This window comes from Oncorhynchus nerka, linkage group LG5 (genome assembly GCF_034236695.1).
Source record: "Oncorhynchus nerka isolate Pitt River linkage group LG5, Oner_Uvic_2.0, whole genome shotgun sequence".
NCBI lineage: Eukaryota > Metazoa > Chordata > Actinopteri > Salmoniformes > Salmonidae > Oncorhynchus > Oncorhynchus nerka.
In genome coordinates this window covers 45123761-45139204 of record NC_088400.1, presented here as the reverse complement: position 1 = coordinate 45139204, position 15444 = coordinate 45123761, and the positions used below count along the sequence as shown (strand labels likewise).

Below are 15444 nucleotides of genomic sequence, written 5' to 3'. Positions count from 1 at the left end.
CTACGCAGACGACACCATTCTGTATACTTCCGGCCCGTCCTTGGACACTGTACTATCTAACCTCCAAACGAGCTTCAATGCCGTACAACACTCCTTCCGTGGCCTCCAACTGCTCTTAAACGCTAGTAAAACCAAATGCATGTTTTTCAACCATTCGCTGCCTGCATCCCGACTAGCATCACCACCCTGGATGGTTCCGACCTAGAATATGTGGACATATATAAGTACCTAGGTGTCTGGCTAGACTGTAAACTCTCCTTCCACACTCATATCAAACATCTCCAATCTAAAATCAAATCTATAGTCGGCTTTCTATTCCGCAACAAAGCCTCCTTCACTCACTTCCCCAAACTTACCCTAGTAAAACTGACTATCCTACCAATCCTCGACTTCAGCGATGTCATCTACAAAATAGCTTCCAATACTCTACTCAGCAAACTGGATGCAGTTTATTACAGTGCCAAGGTTCTAACAATGAACTTAGACTTAAGATGCTTTTGGGAAACCAGGCTCTGACTTGTGCAGAGAAAGCCTGAGGACTTAACTTTCGGTTGAAGATGCACTGACACGTCTTTTCACTTGTGTGCTCTCCAAACCCATACTAGTTGAGAGAGTTTGTTTTCACAATGAAAATATTTGCGGTTGCGTTCACAAGTTAAAGGATATGTGTTCTATCCATATGCCATACTACACTACAATAGTTGCTAGGGTTTCACCATTCCCTTACCGTTTATTGCAACATTTAAGACATTTCTGATTTATGTTTGATACAGGCTACATTGTTACGTTTTAATTGACCTTTTCTTACCATCCTGAGTGGACGCGATGTTTATAGTGCACATGAGCAACACTCACAAGGTGGAAGTTAAGATAATTGTTTTTTGATAAGATGTATTTGTTTGCTGTCTTGTCACTGTGAACATGTGTGATTTGATTCAGCGTGCTCCTGGCCTGTGTGCCAGAATAGGTGTGGCCAAATGTATTTACGTGCCCATTTGGGTATGCTATCCTCATTTGGGTTGTGGTAATTGTCAGGGGAGGTTGTATTGGAGCCTGGTAGACTCATCTTGTTGGTAAAGACAGGTTTTGCATGCTTATAGGGTTTTTGCTTTTGAAGACTACATTTTGTTTACTGGCATTTTAAAGTCAGCCGTTTTTATTGTAAATGTGTCCCATCACCAGCACTGTGCAATGAAAACCAACCACCTTTTGTATCTAATCCTGCATCCCTCCTTCTGATTATTTCTCCTTATGACCGCTACAAGGCTTTTATGAAAAGTGGGGCTGTCACTGTTTGCAAGCTGCACCCGTTCCCTGCGCTGCCCTGAGTATGTGTCACTTATCTATACTGAACAAAAATACAAATGCAACATGTGACAATGTCAACGATTTTACTGGGTTACAGTTCATGTAAGGAAATCAGTCAATTGAAATGAATTCATTAGGCCCTAATCTATGGATTTCACATGACTGGGCAGGGGTGCAGCCAGGGGGAGCTAGGTCCAGCCAATTATAATTCGTAATTTTTTTATTACAGACAGAAATACTCCTCAGTTTCATCAGCTGCGCGGGTGGCTGGTTTCAGACGATCCCGCAGGTGAAGAAGCCTGAGGTGAAGATCCTGGGCTGCCATGGTTACAAGTGGTCTGCAGTTGTGAGCTCAGTTGGATGTACTGCCAAATTCTCTAAAACGAAGTTGGTGGTGGCTTTGAGATTTTAGATTAGTCAAAGTAGCCACCCTTTCCCTTGATAACAGCTTTGCACACTCTTGGCATTCTCTCAACCAGCTTCATGAGGAATGCTTTTCCAACAGTCTTGAAGGAGTTCCCACATATGCTGAGCACTTGTTGGATGCTTTTCCTATACTCTGCAGTCCAACTCATCCCAAACCATCTCATTTGGGTTGAGGTTGGTGATTGTGGAGGCCAGGTCATCTGATGCCGCACTCCATCACTCTCCTTCTTGGACAAATAGCCCTTAAACAGCCTTCAGGTGTGTTGGGTCATTGTCCTGTTGAAAATCAAATAATAGTCCCACTAAGCGCAACCCATATGGGATGGCGTATCGCTGCAGAATGCTATGGTAGCAATGCTGGTTAAGTGTTCCTTGAATTCTAAATAAATCACTGACTGTGTCACAAGCAAAGCACCCCAACACCATTAACTCTCCTCCTTCATGCTTCACAGTGGGTACCACACATACAGAGATCATCCGTTCACCTACTCTGCGTCTCACAAAGACACAGTGTTTGGAAACAAAAATCTCAAATTTGGACTCATCAGACCAATCGACAGATTTTCACCATTGCTCATGTTTCTTGGCCCAAGCAAGTCTCTCCTCCTTGTTGGTATCCTTCAGTAGTTTTTTCTTTACAGCAATTCAACCATGAAGACCTGATTCATCAGTCTCCTCTGAACAGTTGATGTTGAGATGTGTCTGTTACTTGAACTCGGTGAAGCATTTATTTGGGTTGCAATTTCTGAGGCTGGTATCTCTAATAAAGTATCCTCTGCAGCAGAGGTAACTCTGGGTCTTCCTTTCCTGTGTCGGTCCTCATGAGATACAGTTTCATCATAGCGCTTGATAGTTTTTGCGACTGCACAAATTTTACGGATTGACTGACCTTCATGTCTTAACTTCTTGGATATAGGGGCGCTATTTTAATTTTTGGATGAAAAAGGTTCCCGTTTTAACCTCTTACCTCTACCTGGGACGCTTGCGTCCCAACTAGATCTCTGGAAATGCAAATGTGCTACGCTAAATGCTAATAGTATTAGTTAAAACTCAAAAGTTCATTAAAATACACATGCAGGGTATCAAATTAAAGCTACACTCGTTGTGAATCCAGGCAACAAGTCAGATTTTTTAAATGCTTTTCGGCGACAGCATGAGAAGCTATTATCTGATAGCATGCACCAATACACTACAACAGAAAAGCACAGCAGGGGACGTAAACAAAATAATTAGCATTTCGGCGTTACACAAACCGCACAATAAAATAGAAAACAGTCATTACCTTTCACCATCTTCTTTGTTGGCACTCCTAGATGTCCCATAAACACTATTGGGTCTTTATTTCGATTAAATCGGGCCATATAAAGCCAAGATATCGTTATATGTAGACTGTGTGATAAACGAAAAAAACAGCGATTTCACAACGTAACGTCATTTTTTAAAATTCAAAAAGTAGACGATAAACTTTCACAAAACACTTCGAAATACGTTTGTAATGCTACTTTAGGTATTAGTAAACGTTAATAAGCGATAAAAATCATCCGTAGGCGATGTAGATATCATTAGCTGTCGTCTTGGAAAAAATTTCAGGAGAGAGCTCTTCCGGAATGATCTGGGCGGAGACCGGAGGTAAGCGGTGCCCCTCTTTCGGTTCAACCAAGAATCAAAGATGATTAAATTCACAAGATACTCGACAACATGGGGATGCTGTGGGAGTTGAATGCTCGGTCTTATCTAATTCGGCTGACTGTTAACAATTGCGGTAGTGGCGCAAGGATATTTATTTCCATTTTCTGTGATCAGGTTTTCCTGCGCTTTCCGATGTAACGCACGTTATGTAATAGCCACAGTCGTGATTTAACCAGTTTTAAAAACGTCTGAGGGTTTCCTATACACACATTCTAACCATATGAACGTACTATATTCCTGGCATGAGTAGCAGGGCGCTGAAATGTTGCGCGATTTTTAACAAAATGTTCAAAAAAGTAGAGGGTCGACTGAAGAGGTTAAACAAGATATTTTGTCACGAAAAGATGCTCGACTATGCATATAATTGACAGCTTTGAAAAGAACACACTCTGACGTTTCCAAAACTGCAAAGATATTGTCTGTGAGTGCCACAGAACTGATGTTACAGAAAAAACCCAGATAAAAATCCAATCAGGAAGTGCCGCATTTTTTAAAACCGCCTCATGCCAATGACTCCTTATATGGCTGTGAATGGGCCACGAATGAGCTTAGGCTTTCTCTCGCTTCCCCAAGGTGTCGACAGCATTGTGACGTCTTTGTAGGCATATCATTGGAAGATTGACCATAAGAGACTAAATCTACCAGGTGGTCGCTTGGTGTCCTCCATCGCAATTATTGCGTAATCTCCAGCTGCAGTATTTTTCTGTTTGCTTCTGATGAGAAGCCAATGCCACCACTGAGAGATTATCGAATAGATATGTGAAAAACACTTTTGAGGATTGATTCTAAACAACGTTTGCCATGTTTCTGTCGATATTATGGAGCTAATTTGGAAAAAAGTTCAGCATTGTAAGTGACTGCATTTTCCGGTCTTTTTCTTAGCCAAACGTGATGAACAAAACGGAAATTTTGGGAAAAAATGATCATTTGCTATCTAACTAAGAGTCTCGTCATTGAAAACATCCGAAGTTCTTCAAAGGTAAATGATTTTATTTGAATGCTTTTCTTGTTTTTGTGAAAAGGTTGCCTGCTGAATGCTAGGCTTAATGCTTATGTTAGAGGTTAAAGTAATGATGGACTATCGTTTCTCTTTGCTCGTTTGGGCTATTCTTGCCATAATATGGAATTGGTCTATTACAAACAGGGCTATCTTCTGTATACCACACCTACCTTGTCACAACACAACTGATTGGCTCAAACACATTAAGAAGGAAATAAATTCCAAAAATGTACTTTTATCAAGACACACCTGTTAATTGAAATGCATTCCAGGTGACTACCTCATGTAGCTGGTTGAGAGAATGCCAAGATTGTGCAAATCTGTCATCAAGGCAAAGGGTGGCTACTTTGAAGAATCTCAAATATAAAATATATTTGGATTTGTTTTACACTTTTTTGGTTACTACAGGATTCCATATGTACTATTTCATAGTTTTGATGTCTTCACTATTATTCTACAACGTAGAAAAACTCTGGAATAAGTAAGTGTGTCCAAACTTTTGACTGCTACTATATATAAAATTACCTTTCATTCATATACCACCAACACATGCAGCACTCTCTTTAATGATGTCTTGGCATGTTGGTATGTTAGCTACTACTGCACTACTGCGTTTATAGAAAGACTGATTCATCCAATGAGCCAGATAGCCAGGTTGCCAGGGAAACCAAACACTTTCCCTGTTTGCTTGCGCTGAATGTCTGAATACTGTAAGTAATGTGTGTGAAAGCTTACTCCTTCAGCGTTGTCTGTTAATATGTGCATATAAAAGGATGGAACAACAACATTACAAACACAAAGAAAAGAGATAATGTATATGGACAAATGGGGAGACATTCCATGTAATTTATAGAAAGGCATACTGTGGACAACGTGACACTTGCATTCTGGGTTTGAGACAATATCTGTTGTCCAATGATTTGGCAGTGTTGATTAGAACAGTACATTGGTTGGTAAGAATAAGAAACGATATCCCATTGTTAACCTATATGTCCTGTGTTACACTTCTTTCTGTCGATTCTACCAAAAATAACCCCAAGCCTTATTGGATATGATTGCAGTTACATTCAGGGCGCATTGTCTCAATTATACCTGCTCAAATTGGTTTATCATGCATGCGTGATGTAGCATTCTCATTTCATTGCTATGGTGCTGTAGAGACACCAACCACATATAATTGGTCAAACCATTTAACACATATACAATATATTATTTTCATGCAGTAATGTTCAGAATAGATCACATCACATGGCTAGATACAAATTAAATCATATGTTCATTCCAAAGGCTAATTTTCCGTTTGTCACCATAGAGATATACTAATCAAGTTATTATGATGTTGGATCATTACTGAAAGATGATTGCGCCATCGTGCATCAGTCATTCCACTTGCTGTGCTTTGGGTAATTTGAAGAACAACACCACCGATGTCAGGGAACGTTCAGGCGCATAAGCCTTACAGAAAGACGAATGCAACTTCAGTCTACTCATATATCAATGGAGAGCTAGCCTGGCACCACGTTGCTATGGTAACAGTGGCGCAGACTTGGCTGCGTTGAGCTACTGAAACACTGTGAAATGGGTCGTGTATGTCTCTGACATCAGATTTCTGTTGACTCCCTTTCCTACAGTACAGATACTGTACCACCCATCAACTTTAAGTTACAGCAAACCATACATGCGTGTGTCGTTTCGGGTTAGTACAGGCGGATATAGTTTTGACTCTAACAAGGACCAAATGAAAACAACCCTGACCAAGGGTCCCACTGCATTGATAAACAATTGATAGACATTGATAAACAACAAACAACAACTGGAAATGAAGGGTGAGAAGAAGCTTAGAGGGCTGTCCTCTACCCCCTCCAACCAAGCCTTTACATGCATGCCCTGTCTGCCACCGCAACTGTGGTCAAGTCGTACTAGAAGCCTTTTATTGGCTGGAGCACAATTACTTCTAGAGGCGAGTGGAAATCGAACTGTCAGATAATTTATGCATCCCCCCCGCCGCTCTCCCTCCAACTCCCACGCTCTCCAGTCGCTGCGTAGCCACAGAAGGAGGATAAATAGATCTTATAATAAATAGACGGGGGGGGGGGGGTCAACTCTGAGAATGAAAGTACTGTATGTATGCACTCTAGCTCATTGTACTGGTCTGTGTGGCATATCTTCCAGCTCCTACATGTTTCTGAAGTCTCAAACGGAGGAAATCTACAGTACCTCTTCAAGAACAGAACTCACACACACACACACACACACACACACAGCCAGCCACCCTTTCTTCCCCTCGCAGCAGGTGCAATCAGAAATCTTTCCCCGCAACTAGAGTGACAGATGCAACAGAGTTACCACCTACCTACGGCATTGCAGGGTTCCACAGGAAAAAGAACACCCAAGGTCTCTTTAATTGAATAGGCTGGAATTTCACTGTCAAGTACAAGGGGAGGGGAGCAGAGTGCTGGTTAGATAAACATATCGTGACAGAGGAGAACCCCCGAACCCTTCAGTAGTGTTTTCTTTACAGCAATTCAACCATGAAGACCTGATTCATCAGTCTCCTCTGAACAGTTGATGTTGAGATGTTAACCCCCCTATCGATTAGACCTCTTATGGTGGTTTTGGATAGGTATGAATCATCCTGTCTCCTTTAATGGACCTTGGTTGCTCGGCTGCACACAGATTCCTTGTCTATCTCATATGTGGCATTACGTAAGCCTGTTTAATAGGTTGCTTGAATAGAGAATAACATACTTCTCACAATTATTTTCTACGTCTGGTTGGGTTTCTATCTCACTGCCTCTTGCTCTGTCCATCCTCCATTGCCCACTTTCTCTGCCCATCATGATCTTTCACTCTCCTCTCTCTCTTACACATGCAGGGGGCGGCAGGATAGCCTAGTGGTTAGAGCGTTGGACCAGCAACCGAAAGGTTGCAAGTTCGAATCCCCGAGCTGACAAGGTACAAATCTGTCGTTCTGGCAGTTAAACCCACTGTTCCTAGGCTGTCATTGAAAGTAAGAATTTGTTCTTAACTGACTTGCCTAGTAAAATAAAGGTTTTTTAAAAATGCACACACACAAATATGTCAGGCTTTTTGATGAGAACAGGGGAGAGTGGGCTAAGTTGAGACATTTTTTACATTCATCATCACTCCGCCAAGGGAAATATTGTTATTTCTAACAAAGATATTTAAATATACAGTAATTCAGGATGTTGTGTACAATCAGAATTCATGTAAGTTGACGTTTTTAAAACATAGCTTGTCCAAAAAAAGTGGTCCCTTGGCAGATCTTACGCCTAAAAATTTCTTCCCTGAATTAAATATTACCACTACCTTTTGTCTATCGTTACTTACCAAACACAATCACTTTTGTCTTTTAATAATTTTAAGCATATTTTAACGCAGGCTTAACACCTAACAACTTTGTACCTGTTTTTTAGTTTTTTTTACACTTTTAACATAGGCCAGGCCCTGTTGTTACCTCATATCCCAGCAACAATGGCTTGCATTATGCCTGGGAAGAAAACATTTCTATTTGATCAACTTGCCATTCCCTCAACTTACCCCAAGGCAAACATTTTGTGTATGGTTTCCTAGCAACAAGGGTGGCTTAACACACCCCTTTGGCTCCACTTACCCCACTCTCCACTAATAAGAAATAAACCTACAACAGCGTCCCGATTCAAATCGTAATCAAAACGAAAAATTCCTCTCCATCAGAGGGGTAGTGAGCTCGGCATCTAGTGTTGCTAATGAATGCACCCCTACAGCAAATATCCCGATTAGAACAAACAGAATAATAATATGCGTTTTCCAAATTGATCCAGCATCAAATCGACTATACAAATATTGTGTTACTGGGGCTCCCGAGTGGCGCAGCGGTCTAAGGCATTGCTTCTCAGTGGAAGAGGTCTCACTGCAGTCCCTGGTTCAAATCCAGGCTGCATCACATCTGGCCATTGTTGGGAGTCCCATAGGGCGGTACGTAATTGGCCCAGTGTCATCCAGGGTTGGCCGGGGTAGGCTGTCATTGTAAATAAGAATTAATTCCCATAGGGTGGTGCGTAATTGGCCCAGTGTCATCCAGGTTTGGCCAGGGTAGGCTGTCATTGTAAATAAGAATGAATTCTTAACTGACTTGCCTAGTTAAATAAAGATGACATTTAAAAAATAACAAGACACCCTCTGGATGTTGATTTGTGACCTTCATTTCCACACCTTTTTAATGGAGTACTAAGGATTTCACTGCATCTTCCAAATTCTGAGCTAAATGGTGACCAGTGCATATCAAGGGGTAAAACCAGACAGAGAATTATGATGCATATAATGAATATGCTGTTGCTGAACCCGTAGCTATAGAATATATTTCTATGACTGAACCCACTTAAGGCATGCATTGTATTACATATCACTCAATTGGCTCTGAACACAAACATCTACCAATGGACTCAAATAAATATATTGTTATGATCTGTCCACCACACTTGTACCTCTGTGCCCAAATGTGACAGAATTCGATCAGGTGAAGTGGGCAATATTAACCTGGTACTAGATTTGTTTGGTGCCGTCTTGACGACTGGGTCCAGGCAGGACAATAAGTCCAGCATTGTTTTTACCATGTGTCGTAGATGCTGTTCTGAAGTGTAGCTATTTATTATAATGGTGATAAGTCTCAGATGTCAAGGACGGCTGGTACACAATCATAATTGTGCTCCATCTTCTGCCTTCAGAGTCTCGAGTGGAACAGTAAATAGGTGTCGCTACAGTGCCCTTGGTGTACCGTAAGCCTAGCTACAGTTTGATAAAGGATGAGCGATACTGGACGTGCGTAGGAGCCAGGCGTGTTTTTTTAATCAGGTCCTAGATCAGATTAAAGATCATCTTTATTTGAATGAACACATCAAGATCGCATCCTGCGGGATAAGGGTGACATGTTGACGTTGTGCTGAATGAGGAAGAGGGTGAAGTTGACGCTGATCGACAGTATGGTCCGTTTTCTGTTTCCACCTATACTAGTTAAGGTTAGGAATGGGGAAGGGATGATTTGAGATCTGCGACTTTAACTTGAGCTACAGGTTATTACGAAACACGGCTGAGTCCTCTCACTAGTTGAACATATAGTAGCAGCCTACAAATGCAAGAAAGCAATAACATCAAGCTCATTATTGTTTCGCTAATCTAACTTTCTTTGACGGACAAGTGACATACAGTGTATGCACTGTGACTCCATATAGAGCACATCAACGTGAATAGACTTGACCTCGCTGCCTCGGAAGCAGTGAGCGGGCTAAGCAATGTGATATGAGACAAGAGGAGACGACTTAGACTAGAAGTGAAGTCTTTGAACAAGTGTGTAATTGATATTTCAGCTCTGTGTAGTTTTTAAAAAGACATCCCACTTACAGTATGTGTGGATGGAGGATTATTAAAAGGAGATGTGTGTGCCAAATGGCACCCTTATCCCTATGTAGTGCACTACTTTCGGCCAGGGCCCATAGGGTTCTAGTGCACTACATTGGGAATAGGGTGACATTTCGAATGCACTCTAGGTTAAGGAGAGTATTCAGGGCAGGCTAAGGTCCACAGAGGGCTGTCTATCCTCGATTTATGAAAGGCCCAACTTCCTAGCCTACTTAATATTTTACAGTGTCTTCTATAAAAGGGCATTTAAATGTATTTAATTAAGATTGTACAATAAACTGACCATGGAATATGCTTTCTGCATGATTCAGATTTTTGCATTTGATCATAAGTGAACATTTAAAATGACATGATTGCAACAAGGTAACTGCCAAAATAAAGGAAACACCAACATAAAGTGTCTTAATAGGTCATTGGGCCACTACAACCCAGAACAGCTTCAATACACCATGGCATAGATTCTACAAGAGTCTGGAACTCTATTGGAGGGATGCAACCCCATTCTTCCACAAGGAATTCCGTCATTTGGTGTTTTGTTGATGGTGGTGGAAAACGCTGTTGCAGGCGCAGCTCCAGAATTTGTTCAATTGGTTAGAGATCTGGAGACTGAGCCGACCATGGCATATGGTTTACATCGTTTTAATGCTCATCAAACCATTCAATGACCACTCGTGGCTTGTGGATGGGGGCATTGTCATCCTATGGGGGTATTTTTGTGTCACTATTATTTTACCAGGTAAGTGGACTGAGAACACATTCTCACATACAGAAATGACCTGGGGAATAGTTACAGAGGGGATGAATGAGCCAATTGGAACCCATGGTAGCCAAAATAATGACCTGACCAGCATTTCTAATACATGACCCTAAGCATGATGGGATGTTAATTACTTAATTAACTCAGAAACCACACCTGTGTGGAAGCACCTGCTTTCAATATACTTTGTAGCCATCATTTACTCAAGTGTTTCTACACTGAACAAAAATCTAAACGCAACATGTAAAGTGTTGGTCCCATGTTTCATGAACTAAAACAATAGTTCCAATAAATGATCCATACGCACAAAAAGCGTATTTCTCTTTAGTTTTGTGCACAAATTTGTTTACATCCCTTTTAGTGAGCATTTCAAATTTTCCAAGACAATCCATCCACCTGACAAGTGTGGCTTATCAAGAAGCTGATTAAACAGCATGATCATTACACCTGGTGCTGGGGACAATAAAAGGCCACTCTAAAATGTGCAGTTCTGTCACACAATACAATACCACAGATGTTTCAAGTGAGCATGCAATTGGCATGCTGACTGCAGGAATGTCCACCAGAGCTGTTGCCAGAGTTGAATGTTAATTTCTCTACCAACGTCGTTTTAGAGAATTTGTAAGTACGTCCAACTGGACTCACAACCACAGACCACGTGTCGTGTGGGCAAGGGGTTTGCTGATGTCAACATTGTGAACAGAGTACCCCATGGTGGCGATGGGGTTATGGTATTGGCAGGCATAAGCTACGGACAATGAATACAATTTAATTTTATCAATGGCAATTTTTATGTATAGAGATACTGTGACGAGATCCTGAGGGCCATCTCTATTCCCAGTCATGTGAAATCCATAAATTAGGGGATAATGCATTTATTTCAATTGATTGATTGTCTTATATGAACTGTAACTCAGTAAAATCTTTGAAATTGTTGCACTTTGCGTTTGTATTTTTGTTCAGTATATTATTTTGGCAGTTACCTGTACATCATAACGAGGTCAGATGCAGGTAAATGTAGGAAATTACAATACGATGAGTCAAATAAGGGACTTTTGATGGGTTAAATCAACATTTCTCACATGCAACATTGTATCTCTTCTAGGAGTCCCCAGAGAGGGAGTGTGGATTCTTTTGAAACAGGTCACACACAGTGGCCGCCTCCATCCGCTCTCCTGGAGTTGGCAGCAGATCCAGAACGTACCAAATGCGCTCGACGATGGCGCAATGTAGCTACGGCAGGAGTAGGTTCTCCTGGCATTGCTTTCATACATCGTAGACGTACCACTCTGGCCCAACAAGACTTTCTTGAATAAAAATGTACAAGCTCTTGTCTTTTCTTATGGTCACTATGAAAGCATATCCAACAATATCAGAGTAAATGAATTATTATCTGACTCATTGCATAACCTGTACAGAATTGTCTGAGAAAATGTCAATCGACTTCCTTATGAATTAGCTTATCCCCACAAGGCAGACGTGTAAGGGAAGCTTATGCCTTCAATTTGACCTGGATTCTACTGTACTTTGGGCTACGATACAGCTTGATGATTTAGCTAATCAGAGTGTATTTCATCCCAGGGATGTCATTCGTTCTATTCATGAAAAAATTTCCCATTGACTGGTTACATTGTTTCAGCTAATGTACAAGCAAAATGATCCATCTCATTTTTAACATGGCTTCTATAAATGTCTCTGTGCCCAGTTTTAATGTTGCTTTCTCATCTGAAAATGTATGTTTTCAATATGAAGGGGAATTACTGTAATGCCTTCTAATGTATAGTGTCATCTATTGGATCAAAGAGTAGCCTATATAGTCAAACGCTTGAGAAGAGCCTCTCACTCTCTAATAATATATGTCTGCATACAGGAAACACACATATATATATGTGTGTGTGTGTGTTGACCAATTCGTCGACTAAAGGCAAGGTTATCACATATCTATCACAGGAGGTTGGGGCAGGGAGGACGGCTAATAATGGCTGGAATAGAGAGAATGGAATAGTATCAAACACATGGAACCATGTCCTTGATACCATTCCATTCCAGCCATTAGGAGCCCGTCCTTCCCAACTAAGGTGCGACCAGCCACCTGTGAGATCTATTGTCCCTATTCTTTTCAAATAAATGATGACACCTATCAATAATAGGATACAGTAGGCCTATGTCCAAAGAACATGCTTTCAGCCTTTTCCCTACCGAAGAGTTTCGAAATAATGATCCTAAAAGTTACTATTTTGTAAAGTGCATATGTGCATAATAAGTGAGGCAAATGTGTAAGTTACAATGATTCCATCTGCTTCTCATTTACAGTAGACTACTTACTGAATGAAGCCATATGTAACACTACTGCATGAGAACAACCTCTGACATAACAGTTATGGGGATTGATGTTGTTGCTTAGAACCCAAAGCGGTCCCTGACATGTCGCTGTTCTCTTGATCCAGCATCATCAGGCATCTGACGCGTTGAGGTTATTCAACACAACAAGCTTTTATATGGAAAGTGTGGAAACGGTGATTCTAATCGATGCACATGGTATAAAAGTATCCTTGAGTTTTGATATAAAATACCTCAGAGACGTTTTTCCAAACGAACTGTCACTTGGCAACAGCTAGATGAAATGGGGAGCCCATCCATTTTAGAGCTGCGCTCATTAATAGCTCAGTGAACAGATCAAATCGAACCTATTTTTTTTTACTATTACATATTGTCAGTTTAAATATATATATATATATATATTATATATTGTTTCAGTTGATTGTTCTCAATATATAAAGAAATTGTGTTGAAGAACCTAATAACATAACGAATGTGGGCCAAGAAGTGGTAGGCTGGTCCAGAAGGCTATAACCTCCTCTCAATACCCAGAGGGAAGAAACCTTAATGATTGAATTATTACACTTGGCCTATTTTTCTCATCCACAGAACTACATGTAATGCATAGGCTACCTGATATAGATTAGTTCCTTTACTAAATACGGTTAATAAATGCCTATTAAATATGTGGAACAATAAACAAATTTTCAATTAACGGGCGTGAATGTATTTTAACCTAGGTCATGTCTATCATAGAGATGAAAAGCTATTGCAAATTGTGACCATATTTGACGAAAGATAATAGAACTGTCTTGAATTTGATTAAAATACGTAATTACAATGGATACTCCCAGTGCCTACTTGTCATGCAAGACATTACGCGCGCCTGTGTCAATGGAGCATCACTGTGACTTACTGTTACTGTGGAAACCAACTTTACCTTGTCATTTCTCACAGAGAGAAGATGAACACTAATCCACATCAGATATTATTTTACAAACAGCCTACTTGTCCATGTCTTTCCACAACAGATGTGGTTTCACCGACTTAAATAAGCTCACAAATTACGCGCTAATTGAGTGGTTCCATGCACCGTTTCTAAGTAGCCTAATTGAATCCATCAATTGATAGTTTTGCTGTGTTTTCTATTGGTATATTTGAAGGGGATGACAATTGATTTCATTGTTAACTTTGTAAAGAGACCTGACATAGGCTACATTTGTTACTTACAACAATTGGTGACGGCAAAACTGTTTGCTACTTCCAGATTGTCAATATGGGGCGTCAATCTGAATTCGGGTGTGCCGAATAGACCCATTCCTATCCGAAATGCACTGTATTCCTGATCAGCACCCCTTGGAAAGAGTCCACCTGTAATAGAAACAATTGGACATCTCAATATACTTGTGTATAGCATTTTCCAAAATGTTATATTGTTGATTTGATTTAATTTGCATGACCAGCTTTCATCATGCATTGGCAAAATCCCTAGCCTACTTGCGGGACCTATGTCCCAAAAATATAGGCTATCCTTCAAATGAACGAATTTGCTTGATATACATACCAATTTGTACACTTTGAGAGCCACCAAGCACCAAACCCCATAAAACAGGTAGAACGAAAACCGATAAATTCATAAACTTAGGCATTTCCATGAAAAAAAGTGCCCACATCCACCCAAGAATGGAGATATTCATTGTTTCTCAACAATAGTCTTTGTTAGATCCGACACATATCGGCGACTTGATGTCAGGAAAAATGCACTGGTGAGTATTTTCTGCAGGTGTTTTTTTTATAGAAAACGAGGGCTCCTGCTCCAGGTCCAGCAGTGAAGGAATGCTATAATGTAAATTAACCGTCTCTTCCGGTCCTCCTCCTTGCGCTGTCCGCCTGCGAGTCGTAGATACCTCCTTTAAGCACTGGAACAATGCTCGTCTTCGCTCCGTGCGCTGGAGATCCTTTCAGCATCATGGACAAGTGACGAATGTTAATGAGAAGCGTAAAGACACGAGAGGAGCCGAGCGTGCGCTCCACTTCAGTGCCTCGCGACTCATTAGTGTGTGCGTGTGTACATGTTTGTTCAGCATGTATATAATAGATGAAATGTGTGCCCTTGACTTTACATTTTTGAACTACGAGTCATGGCAAACCATGAGACAATCTCATTATCTCAGGGGTTTGCTTCGTGTTGTACAAATCATTATTTGACGGTTGAGCCCTCACTGTATCACTCTGCACTAACATGGAAAAGTATTGCATCAATACATCTTGTATTAATTAACCTGTGTGTGCCCTGCTGATAATCAGACACAATCACAAAAAAACTTTAAAAAATCATGCAGTTAAGCGGAAAAATAGCCATGCCAGTTTGAGTGGCAACTTACTTATTCCATAGGTAGTGTGTGCCATCCTCAAATGCAGGTAGCTGTGCCAGCTATTGACCAATGCCTGCTTCTTAGGCCTGAAACACTGATGCATTGTTCTGTCTATGTCTCGGAGACATTTAAATTGCACTTGATGAACTAAA

General features: G+C 40.8%; 1 protein-coding gene across 1 annotated transcript in view; it reads right to left on the bottom strand.

Annotated features, from left to right (window-relative positions):
- The window catches only part of LOC115129552 (glutamate receptor 2), a 70400-nt gene extending 55606 nt beyond the window's left edge, over nucleotides 1–14794 (bottom strand). The window contains exons 1-2 of the mRNA XM_065018688.1: nucleotides 14482–14794; nucleotides 14148–14288 (exon numbers count right to left, since the gene is read on the bottom strand). Coding sequence (XP_064874760.1) covers nucleotides 14148–14288; nucleotides 14482–14614 — 274 coding nt within the window. The 5' untranslated portion in view covers nucleotides 14615–14794. The remainder of the gene's footprint in view (nucleotides 1–14147; nucleotides 14289–14481) is intronic.
- Nucleotides 14795–15444: the final 650 nt, after the last annotated feature.